Source organism: Barbus barbus (genome assembly GCF_936440315.1).
Source record: "Barbus barbus genome assembly, chromosome: 5".
Classification (NCBI taxonomy): Eukaryota; Metazoa; Chordata; class Actinopteri; order Cypriniformes; family Cyprinidae; genus Barbus; species Barbus barbus.
Window position 1 is genome coordinate 32435405 of NC_136733.1, and position 12754 is coordinate 32448158.

Genomic DNA, 12754 nt, shown 5'->3' on the forward strand with positions numbered 1-12754 from the left:
GAGATCAAATAAAGATTTAAAACCATAACAAGAAATAGTTTAATAGCTATGCTAATGTTTTTTAAATCAAATCTTTGCATAGTTATGACAGGAAACACTGGCATCTAGCAATAGCTTAGAAAACAAAGTTAATCATAAAAAATAAAGCAAATACATTAATCCAAATAGGAAATAAACCAGTTACTAAATAAACATGTGTCCTAAACTCCTGAAACAATGGAGCAGTCTCATATTTTAGAGCAGTCAATGCAATTTATGCAAGAAATCAATTAAATCGGTATGTGGGAGATGTCATTGAAAGCGGACACACGGGTGAAAACAGTAGGTTTCTTCACAGTGTTACAGCCCAAACCAGAAACGAAGCTGGCAATACCGTGCACCTCCCAGACACCGGCAGAGTTCTTACAGTTCAGGGGACCGCCAGAGTCACCCTGTTGGATGTTAACAAAAAATTGCATATGTAGTCCACACACACAAAAGTGTGTAAAAATATTTTGATCATACAAAAATTTGTTTCAGTATTTGAATTTGACTTGATTTGTGTGCAGCATTCCAAGACCATTTTTAGTGCAGTTTAAATGGTTAGCCAACAGACAAGTGATTACATTTTATATACGCAGATGCTTTCTTTTGTGGTTTGGTTTGTAATGATATTCGTTGGCAAAGCCGAAACAGAAAGGTTACTGGCAACATTGTGTCTAGAATGTAAGTTATGCAATATTAACTGTTCGTTTATTGGGCTGGCACTGTTGAATGAAATCAATATTACACTCGCAATTGCCTGAAAATTCGGGACAAAAACACTCTGGCTCGAGTGATAATGCTATAGTTACTCTGTAAATATAAGCTAACAGATGTTTAAAAAATGATGTGGCTCAAGATAATTAATAAATGAACACAGACCGAATAACTTTACTCACATTGCAGCCAGCAATAACGCCGTCTCCACCAGCGCAGACCATGATTTCTTTGACGGTGGAACCCCACCAATCAGACCTGGAGCAGGTAGCGTGATCCACAGCAGGCATCAGTGTGTCAGTCCTCTGTCATGTGTGTCATGTGTTCCTGCCTCTTGTGTCCATATTTGGCTTGTTTTCTGTCCTTGTTAAATGTTATCATTAGTTTATTCTTGTCCAGCCGTGTTCGTCTCGTTATTTATGATTTACCTGTGTATTTATAGTCCTGTCTGTTGAGTTAGATTTCGTCTGGTCTACTTGTTACTCCCTGGTGTTTGATGTCTGCCTTGCCTTGTCCTGCCCTGTCCTGCCCTGATGTCTTGATGTTATCAGTAAAGACATATTTGCGTTTACATCCTCGTCTCCGTGTTCCCTGTTCCTCCCTCGTGTGTGCACTGTGACACAGTGCTTGCTGCAGTTTCTCAGGAAGAGGGCCTCCAGCTGGGTCACAACCACAGTATGTAGGTTTATGCAAACTTCTGTACAGTTTACTTTATGTAAACACTAAAACATGTAGAAAAATCAGGTTTCTTATACACTAAAAATGTTCCAACTATGTTTACGTGTATGGCAAGTCTCGTGTGCACAAGCACTTACTGGAGAGTCTCCCCCAGCCTGTTATATAGCAGGGGTAGTTGTTTTCGAGGATGGAGCCAGCAGGAGGAACGCAGCCCAGCTGAACAGTGTCACTCAGTGTCACAGGCTCGGACAATTTGATCAGGGCAATGTCGTTTCTGAATGAGCACAAGAATCACAAGTGAGAGCTGTGTTTATGCCCACAGTCTGTGTCACACAATAAACCTGACAGGGCGATAATGACAGACTGACTGTACAATATATATAAAGTAAAACTGATTTGAGTTTTTATATAATCACATTATTTTATAATCCACCTAATTTTTCAAGCTATTTCCTGTGAATGAGGGAGACTTAAAATCTATTATTGCCACAGGAATATAACTAGAAGAAAAATAAAGTAAATGGTAATATTATTTGCTCAACAAACCATTGTGTTTCTGATTATTATAATAAATAAATATTGTACTAAAATTGGACAGTTTTACAATATAGTGGTCCTTATACAAAAATACTTGACCACAGAACGCCATAACAACCTAATTAATTAAAATCTAGCTGAAATCTATTAATGTCCTCAAGTTCACAACATTTAACACAATTAAAAAATTTGTTCATGTTGTTAGTGCTGTTTAATTGAACTCTGTACCAAACAAAGATTAATATATTAGTGGAACAATGGATTGGACACTTATACCTGATGCAGTGAGCAGCAGTCATTACCCAGTTTTCAGCAATGATTGATCCTCCACAAGTGTGATACCATGAGCTACCGCTCTGATACTGCAGAGAGATCTAATCATGGGATACATAAAACGCTCATTAGACATACAGATGCATGCTGAATTTGACTGCTCAGACAGTAGAGCATTGCACTAGCAACACCAAGATCATGAATTTGATCATGGGTTTGATTACCATGGAATGCATTAACCAATGAAATATAAACCTTGAATGATGTAAATTGCTGTGTATAAAAGTGTTTGCCAAATGCATAAATGTAATGTGGGAGAGGGTGTAATGACAAAGTGTGGAAAGTATAACTGTGGCAGAAAGAGTGGCTATTTTTGAGACCAGAGGTAGTAAGAGCAGAAAGGCAGACAAAATGGTGCGACAGTACATACCTGCCAGGGCCAGCTATGGGCCCTGGCTTCCTCTCCAATCACTTAGTGCAAATAGCCGTTGCCATATACATCATGGCTTGTTGGTGTTCAGGGTTAGGCAACATTAAAGGCAACACACAGCGAAGAGATAATGAAACACAAGTGCAACACTTGAGGTTGCCGAAATTTCTTTGCATTCTCTGTATTATTGCACTCAGTTCATGAATAAAATAAGATACCATTTCAGTTCCTCATTAACTCTGATGTCCTCCAGAACACGGTACAGTCTAATCATCCGTCACATTGTCTGTGTCACACCTCACACCATGATTTGATTTGTTATGGTGTGATTTCTTCTCAGCTAACAAAAAAACAGCCATCTGCCAGTGGTCTGGAGTTCATTGGTCCTCTTGTGAGCTCTGTGGAGGAGACCCCAGACCCCATCAGTACAGTTATTAAAGGTGAAATTCCCTCCTGGATCACTGGCAGCTTCCTAAGAAATGGACCTGGAAGATTTGAGTTTGGTGAAAGCAAGTAAGAGAGCAAAATATTGCTATAATCACAGCAAGATCTGTTCAATTTGATCTGGTTGCTTTCTTTGCTCATTTGGCTTCATCTCTTCCTCCTCAGATTCAACCACTGGTTTGACGGCATGGCCTTGATGCATCGTTTCCACATTAAAAATGGCCAGGTGACCTACAGCAGCTGTTTTTTGCGCAGTGACTCTTATGTGCAAAATGCAGAGAAGAATCGAATTGTGGTTTCTGAATTTGGCACCCTGGCAACACCTGACCCATGCAAGAACATCTTTGCCCGGTTCTTTTTACGTTTTCAGATTCCAAGTAAGCATCAGTTGGAGGTGACAATGGCATGTTATCATAAATTCAGATCATTCAGACAATGCTCTGACTGCAGGCCTATAATCTATAAAGATTAGATCAGAATTGACAAGTATAATACTTGTCAAAGTTAATGCAATTACTACAAAACCTTCATCTGAACCTATTCTAATCCTCAGTTGTGTTTGATTAACAGATGCGACTGATAATGCAGGAGTGAGCTTTAAGTACAAGGGAGAATTCTATGTTAGCACAGAGAGCAACTTTATACGCAGAATCAATCCTGTGAGCCTGGAAACCAAAGAAAAGGTAAATATGATTTTTCTCGCTTCACATCTAACATCCATGTTTTTCATCCACACAGCTCATCAAGACAAAATACTACAGTAGTGCCATGTTCACACTGCACCAGATTAATGCTTATGAGGATAATGGATATTTGATTATGGACATGTGCTGTGGAGATGATGGCAATGTGATTGGTGACTTCACAATGGAGAACCTTCAGGCATCTGGAGAAGAACTTGACAGGGTAACACCTTCACAATCCAAAATATGTCAAATGTCAATAATGCTTACCTCTCTTTCAGTTTCATAAAAATGTAACTTTAATGCAATGTTTAACTGTTGGCTTTTCCAGTTCTTCAATTCATTGTGTACAAACTTACCACGGCGATATATACTGCCTCTGGACATAAAGGAAGATGAGCCTAATGACCACAACCTCATCAATTTGCCATACACCACTGCCTCTGCCGTGAAGACTATATGGGGTATGGGAGCAAGTGAGAGGGGGACTGAGAACAATAATATTTATGAATATCAAAAAACTTAGGTGTTCCTGAGCCATGAAGATCTCTACAGTGATGACCTGTTGCAGTATGGTGGTCTTGAGTTCCCACAGATTAACTACACGTATTACAATGCTCATCCTTATCAGTACTTCTACGCCTGTGGCTTTGGACACGTATTTGGTGACTCTCTGCTTAAGATGCATCTAGAAGGAAAGAAGCTAAAGGTACCATCTTAAATTAAAATAGAATTGTATGAGATGAGTTTGAGAGTTCAGTTCAATTGAGAATATAATGTTTGCTCTGTTTTGTTGTCTGTAGGTGTGGTGCCACGCTGGTTTGTTCCCATCAGACCCAGGGTTTGTTCCAGCACCTGATGCTAAGGATGAGGATGATGGTGTGGTCATGTCTGGGGTCATTACACCAAGAGAGGTGAAGTTCATTGTTTCATCATAGCTCCATTGGTTTGATTTTATGACATATGAACATATTATATAAGTAATATATAATCTTAATTTGGTCAAAGTTCAATCTCAAAATTCAGTCTTGACAGGTGTGATAATGTTGTGTAACTTTGTTTAGAAAAAGACCTCCTTGTCCTTGATGCCAAGACCTTCACAGAGCTTGGACGAGCAGAAGTTCCAGTGGACATCCCGTATATGGCACTCATGGACTCTTCAATGAGATGAGCTAAATAAATAAAAAATCAACTCATAAAAGTAAAACCAGCTATGTAATCTTTATAATATGATTTGTTGTGTTTGTATTATATGTTAAACATTTTCTTTTTATCCTAAATATTTTGTACATGGCTAAGTGACATTAAATATTTTGGAAAAACTGACATGCTCGTTTTTTGATTAACTATATTTACTGTATTTTATCATTAATAGATGATGAAATTGAATATTTGTACTTAATGCTTCAGGACCATCCAGTTTCAAGTTAAGGTCACAAGAACATTTTTATGCATCAACTACCCTAATTTTGTATATAGTATAATTTACCCATACATCTCTACTATTTTTAAATTTCAAAATTAAGTGCAACAGTATCTAGAGAGAGAGAGAGAGAGAGAGAGAAAAAATATCGAAGCAACACTGAATAGAAAATAAATATGGTGTCCAAGCATGATCTGCTTATACAAAACTGCTGAATCTGACAAACATTTAAAAATACACGTTGCTGTGTGTTTTTAGTAAATTTAATTTAAAATGTACTATTTGCATAGAGTACACTTGCTGTTTTAATTCATTAGTTTGTATTTTGGTCAATTATGTATTTTCAAATAGGGTTTTGCCTATAATTATTAAAGTAAAACTATACGTTTAGCACAGGTGAGATGTGGCTCCAGAAGGCAGTTCTTCTTTTTGTTATGATAAATGCATTTATTGTCTTTATCTATATCAGTAACTGTCAGGGTGAAATATGCACACACTGGAAAGGGAATGTCAGAGGAAGAAAAATGGAAGAATGAATGGACTGAGGATGAGGACGAACCATCCACACTGATTGGCCTTTGTCTTCAAAGCCTAGCCGAAAACATGAAGGAGATGTGGGCAAAAGATTGTGCCCAAAAATACATGGACCAGTATTTTTTCAGATACATCATGGGTCCCTTCAGCTCATTACTTGAGTACTGCAACATAATTGTACATTTGTGACTTGTACATGTGTAGATGTTCATTAAAACATTTATTTTGTGTGTTTCTCTTTCAGCTGGTAAGTTGTAGGAAGAGCTGTTGTGCATCCTGTCCTCTCTCAGCAAAATAATAGTGTTTTCATTTTTAGGTAAGCTTTGGTAAAATAAAATACTGTTGTTACACATCTTTTCAGTTTGTTGAACACACAATTTATCACAATTGATCACAATCATTGTGCAGCGGAAGCTGTCTTTATGTGCAAGAATGATAATAAATTCAGTAAAATAACATTCAATTTTGAATGCTAAACAATCTATCATATCACATTGTATATATACAGGTGAATCTCAAAAAATTTGAATATTGTGAAAAAGTTTTATTTCAAAAAGTGAAACTTTCATATATTTTAGATTCATTACATGTAAAGCATTTCAAAAGTTTTTTTGTTTTAATTTTGATGATTCGAGCTCATGAAAGTAAAAAAATCCAGTAACAGTAGTAGTGTGAAATGTTACAGTTTAAAACTTTACTCCAGTCTTCAGTGTCACATGATCATTCAGAAATATGCTGATTTGATGCTCAAAAAACGGTGATGCATTTTTTCATGATTCTTTGATGAATAGAAAGTTCAAAAGGACAGCATTTATTTGAAGTAGAATAGAAGTAGAAAAAGTCTTTGCTGTCGTGTTCGATCAAGGCCAGTGTTTATTTCTAAATCTCCAGCTAATGCTCTGATATATTGATTCAATAATATAAGAGGTGTTTGTTTGTTTCTTGTGCCCTGTGTGTTTCATATTTTTCAATAGCTATAATTTGTAACATGTTTGCAGTTATATAAATCCAATGACTATTCAAATTACTATTTACAAATGTATAAAATAAAAGCATCTAACAAAAACATTAAGAAAGAATGGTAGAGGGAAAAATATTAGCAGAAGAATGAACATTTTATGACTGCACAGGTCTTTAGTTAAAAACTTGACCTTTGTCTTGGAGTCCATTGGTAAATAACAACATTCAGCACATTTCCCCCATGAGCGCAAAACCCAGACACACTACAGAAAAACCCCTGACATATTCCTAAACATTAACAAAGCAAACCTGAATATGCATCAAATCACTGTAATTGTATACAGATTTCTTCCTTTCTGAGTACATTAAATTTATATTTTTTTATCTAGGCTTTAATATTTAACTCACCTTCACTTTTCCAATAATGCAATCTTCTTTTACTTTTTTGTGGAGTAAAATTTTATTTGTAGAAGTTGATCCCTTATTTAGCTATTATGTATTTATTTTCCTTGGTGGGTTGGTTTTCCGGTATTAAAATGAGGTCAGCATCCTTGGTTCATCTTAATTGTTCATCATGACCTTAAATAAGCAGAGAGACAAACGAATGAAAAACATGTCATTATTAATTCATATGTAAATCTTTCTAATATTCTTTAGGTAATTTCCCAATCATAGGGATTTGTTGGCAAGAATGGCTCGAGAGAGCGCATAAAGGGACCGGGTAACCAGAAGCAGGGAGAGAGGGACAGACTGCTGACTGGTGGATGTGTGTGGTGATTGTTTGCTCTGGAGATCCCAAGACTGAGATTGCGTTTGCATTGTGTTATATTGAGTGCTGGTTGTGCAACGGTTTTGTTTGTTTACTGAGAACCAAAATAAATACCACCAGTAGCAGTCAAGCCGACCCCGTCCTCTGACTTTGTTACATGAATACATTACTTCTGTTAAAAAGTAAGAGACCAAAGACTATAAAAATACTAAGAAGTTTTTGAGATTTCAGGAGTTCCCCATTAAAGTAAATAGGATTTGGTGTGGCATACTCAAAATAACTGCAACTGAATTAATTGGCAATATTGTGTCTGAAATTAAAGTGACTTTTTTATGAACTGTTTGTTTATTGCACTGCTGTAATGTTGATCTTGCAGTCATCCTAAAATTCAGAATATCAGCACTCTTGCTTAAGGGATAGGCCTTTTGCTTAAATGAGTTATGTAATGTTACTCCATAAACCTCAGCTAATATATGCTTTACTCACATTGCAGCCAGCGACAACACCGTCTCCACCAGTGCAGACCATGGTTTCCTTGATGGTAGAATCCCACCAGTCAGACCTGGAGCAGGTGGCGTGATCCACAGCTTGCTTGCTGCAGTCTGTCAGGAAGAAGGCCTCCCGCTGGGACACAGCCTCGGATTCTCCTCGGACTGCTGGTCGAGGTGGAGGACTTGCATCAGTTTTTAAAAGTCATTTTGGCTGTCGGAGACTGCCGGCTGATGTATACTCCAGCTTTGAACTGCAATTGTTGCAAATTGATTTAAATAATACAGTGCTATGTGCGCTGGTTTACCGACCTCCCAAATTACATAAGGATTTTATTTCTGAGTTTACTGAATTTTTAGGAGGAATCATGACAAAGTACGACAGACTGCTAATTCTCGGGGATTTTAATATTTATGTTTGTTGTCCTTCAAACTCTCTGGCTAAAGAGTTCTTAAATCTTATTGACTCTTTTAATCTTGTTAAGTCTGTGACTGGGTCAACACACGAACATGGTCACACCCTAGATCTTGTTCTATCCCATGGTTTTACTGTATGCGATATCTCTGTATCTCTGATACTGGTTTTTCTGGTCACAAGCCTGTTTATTTGAAATTTCTCTACCTTGTTCTGTTGTTAAACCATGTGTGGCTGCCCGCTTTCTCCGTACAGTGAATTCTGAAACTATTAATGATTTTTGCACTGCTTACAATGATGTTTTTTCTCCTCTAAATTTGGATTGTGTAAACTTATCTTCACAATTATGTGCTGAAGAGTTACTTTCTCTGTTTAATTCTACATGTAGCAGTATTTTAGATTCTATTGCACCTTTGCAGGTTAAGCATGCAAAACATAAATCAAAGCCTTGGCTAAATTAATCTACTTGTGCCCTCTGACAGATTTGTAGATGAGCAGAGCGCAAATGGAAGAAGGACAAGCTTCAAATTTCTTATATGACTCCCTTTAGGGTCTATCTTTAAGAAGCATAATGTCTCATTTCACTGTTATGCAGAAGATACGCAGATATATACCATTACAACAGAATAACAAGAATGTTCTAACTCCTATTTTAGAATGTTTAAATGATATAAAAGGCTGGATGTCCTTACATTTTTTTAAACTAAATGAAAACAAAACAGAGATGATTATTTTTGGGCTGAGTAAGACTGTTAACCTTGGCCCTCTGGCCTCGGGTGTTTTATTCGATAAAGCTTTTAAATTTGACATGCAAATTAATGCTGTCGTTAAATCCTGCTTTTTCCACTTGAGACTTTTAGCTAAGGTAAAGATATTTCTCTCTTGAGAAAGTCATCCATGCCTTTATTTTTTCAAGGCTTGAATATTGTAATTGCCTTTATATAGGAGTTAGCCAGAAAGCATTGTCGCGTTTGCAGGCAGTCCAAAGTGCAGCAGCTAGGATGCTGACAGGCACTCAAAAACGACAGCACATCACACCAGTTCTAATTTCCCTTCATTGGCTGCCAGTACGTTTCCAAATAGAATTGAAGCTTTTATTCTTTGTTTTTAAATCATTAAATGGTTTGGCACCTCCTTACCTTGCAGACCTTCTTAAATGACACACGCCTACTAGATCCCTTAGGTCCTCTGATCAGCTTCTTCTAACTGTTCCTAGGTCTAGATTAAAATTTAGGGGTGATCGGGCCTTTTCGGTAGTTGTACCTAGACTGTGGAATTCTTTAGCCCTGCATGTTAGAGCAGCGCAAACTATACTTACATTTAAAACTCTGTTAAAAATTAATTTATTATCACAGGCTTTGTATGTTCTTGGTTTTTATTTGTTTTACTTTGTTTGTACAGCACCTTGGGAACAATAGTTGTATTATTGTGTGCTTTAAAAGTGAAATAAATAGAAACAGCCACAGTATGTTTGTTGGTGCTCTGTACAGATTACCTCACAAACATTAAACAAAAAAACAAAAAAATTCAGGTTTGTTTTATACACTAAGAATATTCCAACAATTTTACGTGCATTAATGTCAGGTCTTGTGTGCACAAGCACTTACTGGAGAGTCTCCCCCAGCCTGTTATATAGCAGGGGTAGTTGTTTTCGAGGATGGAGCCAGCAGGAGGAACGCAGCCCAGCTGAACAGTGTCACTCAGTGTCACAGGCTCGGACAACTTGATCAGGGCAATGTCGTTTCTGAATGAGCACAAGAATCACAAGTCATTCCTCATGATGAAACAAGCTTATAAATCATACAGAATGATTGAAAATGTAAAAATGCTGAAAGTTTCGAGTGATGTATAGGTTTAGGGGTAGGGTTATATAATATGCGGATATGTATATTGTTATTTTTACTGTTATGTTTACATTTGTACTGTTTGCCATATTTTTGTAGTGTTAAATATTTGTTCCTGTTTTGTTTAACTGAATCTGAATTAAATAAAGCAAATAAATACATTTATTTTTAAACTGTAATTATTTAAAACATTAATTTTGTAATTTATTACATTTGCTATAAATGGTTAGCCAGCTTTAGAGCATTAAGAATGGGTGTCTCAACTGTACCATGCTACTGTTTCAACTGTACACCATATTGGTGCAAAAATGCACCTCATGTTTATGAGCTAATTGTGGAAAATACAAACTACTTATGGCTATTATCAATTTATGATATTTTAGTACACAAGCAAAAGAAATATAATTTGAAAAATCACTTAATTTCAGCATCTAGTTTTTGTGTAGTGATGAAAAAAGAGGAAAGTGTCTCTGCTGTACTCAGCCTACCCTATATAGATAGAGCAACACCAAGATCATGGGTTTGATTCCCATGGAATGCACGAAGTGGTGAAATGTAAATCTTGAATGATGTAAATTGCTGCATGTAAACGTGTTTGCCAAATGCATAAATGTAATGTAGAAAAGAAGAAGATGAAATGACAGAGATGTTATAAGACAGAGGTAATAACGGGAGGGAATGAGCAATAAAGGCAGACAAAACTGTGTGACATTACTTACCTGCCAGGGCCAGCTGTGGGCCCTGGTTTCCTCTCCATTGACCACACCAGAGCTGAGAGGTTCAGTGGGTGGTTTTCCACACCCAAAGGCTGCAGTAGAAATTCAGAATAACACCTTTATGTAATTTGCTTATATATTTGAACAATATCTGACTGTAATCGTTGTTGCAGGCTCCTGAGCACTTCAGTTCAGGTGTGCAGACTTCTTACCGCTAGCGATGCTAGGATGAGGGCGAACGTGTTGACTCGGGTCAGCTGCCGAACGCTTGTCCACTTTTATACCTTCTTTATTAGTGATGTCACATTGGTCACACAAAATAATGAATTACACGCTGCATGAAGTACTCCACCTGTTTGGCAAGGAAAAAATGATCAGCTGCTTTCCTTGAATCCATTCACACGGCCTTCGTGCACAAACCTCTGTCTTGACTAGCAGCTCCTGACAAGGTGGGGCAGATTCTGGGTCGTATTGTAGGGTATATTATCTGCTGGTAGTTTAAGTTTTACATTTAACTGACAGAACACAGGTCTAGTGTCCTTGCGTAATTCAGCCTGAGGGTGGCGCTCTAATATTGATGGGCAGGCTTTACATGCACACCATAATGTAGTATTTATTGTCTTTATATTGATTGAGAATATTACAGGTGTGGGAAAAAATCAGGAGAAGAACAATTTACCGAGAATCCATGAGCACATGGGGAACTGGGTTGTTAAACAAAACAATGTTGAGAAATGTTCTAGAAGAACCTATAAAGTTGTCAGGCATGTGGAAGCTGACTGTGCCAATTAATCCCATTTTTAAAAGGTGCCCATGTCTTTTCAGTAGCAGCACCATGCCCGTGGAACGATTTGCCAGTGCACATCAGGACGTTTGGATACAACATGTAGTATTTATATGTGAAATTTTAAAAGATTACAAATTTTAATATATATTTGAAAATGTAATATTCCTAAAATGGCAATGCTGAACTGCAGTCTTAAGTTTCACATTCCAATAAGCTGATTTACTGCTCAAGAAATATTTATTATTCTTATTAATATTAAAAACAGTTGTGCTGCTTAATATTTTTTGTGGAAACGGACACTTTTTTTCAAGACTCTTTGATGAATAGAAAGTTCACAAAAGCAGCATGTGTAATACAAATCTTTTGTAACATCATACATGTCTGTCTTCTCACTTTTTTATCAATTAAAATATTAATTTTTTACTATCGAATAAATTTTTTTTTTTTCAAGGTATAACATGTTGTTAGTGATTATTTCACATAGTGATTGTGAACAATGTTACATTTGAATGTACTGTAGGTATAACCCATGGTCGAGTTTGAATGAGGTCAGCAGATGATAAGTTGTCAGGGAAATTAGTTTAATATCAGGAATGACTGCAATATCTACCTCCATAATGTCAAAGCCTTAAAATCAATAACACTGTGTGCATCTTATAATATTGGTTCTTTTCTATAATGTACAGATGACTGTATGCTCTGTGACCTTTTGCCTGGTTGGTTGTAAAAAAAGTGCCTTTTGAGGCACCATTACTTTATATAATGTAATTTATATTACCCCTGGCCCTGTGTGTTTTATTTTGTTTGTTTGTTTGTTTTGTTTTTTGTTCTTTATTTCTTGTTGTTTTGTGATTTTGATGTTACTAGGGTTGTATATTTTTATATACTTGTTGATAATTCTAATAAAAAATAAATAAAAATAAAATTGACTGCATTCCTTGCTTTTTGTGGTCAGAAAATTCAGCACACACACACACACACACACACACACACACACACACAAGATAATAATAATATTGCAGTATCGAACCCACT

At 36.6% G+C, this 12754-nt stretch overlaps 1 protein-coding gene and 1 pseudogene across 2 annotated transcripts; one reads left to right on the forward strand and one right to left on the reverse strand.

Annotated features, from left to right (window-relative positions):
• Window positions 1-269: 269 nt before the first annotated feature.
• On the reverse strand, window positions 270-12250 carry LOC306869502 (chymotrypsin-like elastase family member 2A; the record flags this gene model as incomplete). Its single annotated transcript, XM_079416265.1, has 7 exons — window positions 270-431; window positions 921-1041; window positions 1361-1397; window positions 1554-1690; window positions 2230-2327; window positions 10936-11024; window positions 12235-12250. The coding sequence occupies 7 exons, from the start codon at window positions 12248-12250 to the stop codon at window positions 270-272; spliced, it is 660 nt and encodes a 219-aa protein (XP_079272391.1).
• LOC306870487 (carotenoid-cleaving dioxygenase, mitochondrial-like) lies at window positions 2638-4959 on the forward strand (annotated as a pseudogene). Its single transcript has 9 exons — window positions 2638-2748; window positions 2997-3169; window positions 3266-3477; window positions 3671-3783; window positions 3839-4006; window positions 4115-4247; window positions 4310-4492; window positions 4587-4697; window positions 4848-4959. The product of its transcript is annotated as a carotenoid-cleaving dioxygenase, mitochondrial-like (transcript).
• Window positions 12251-12754: the final 504 nt, after the last annotated feature.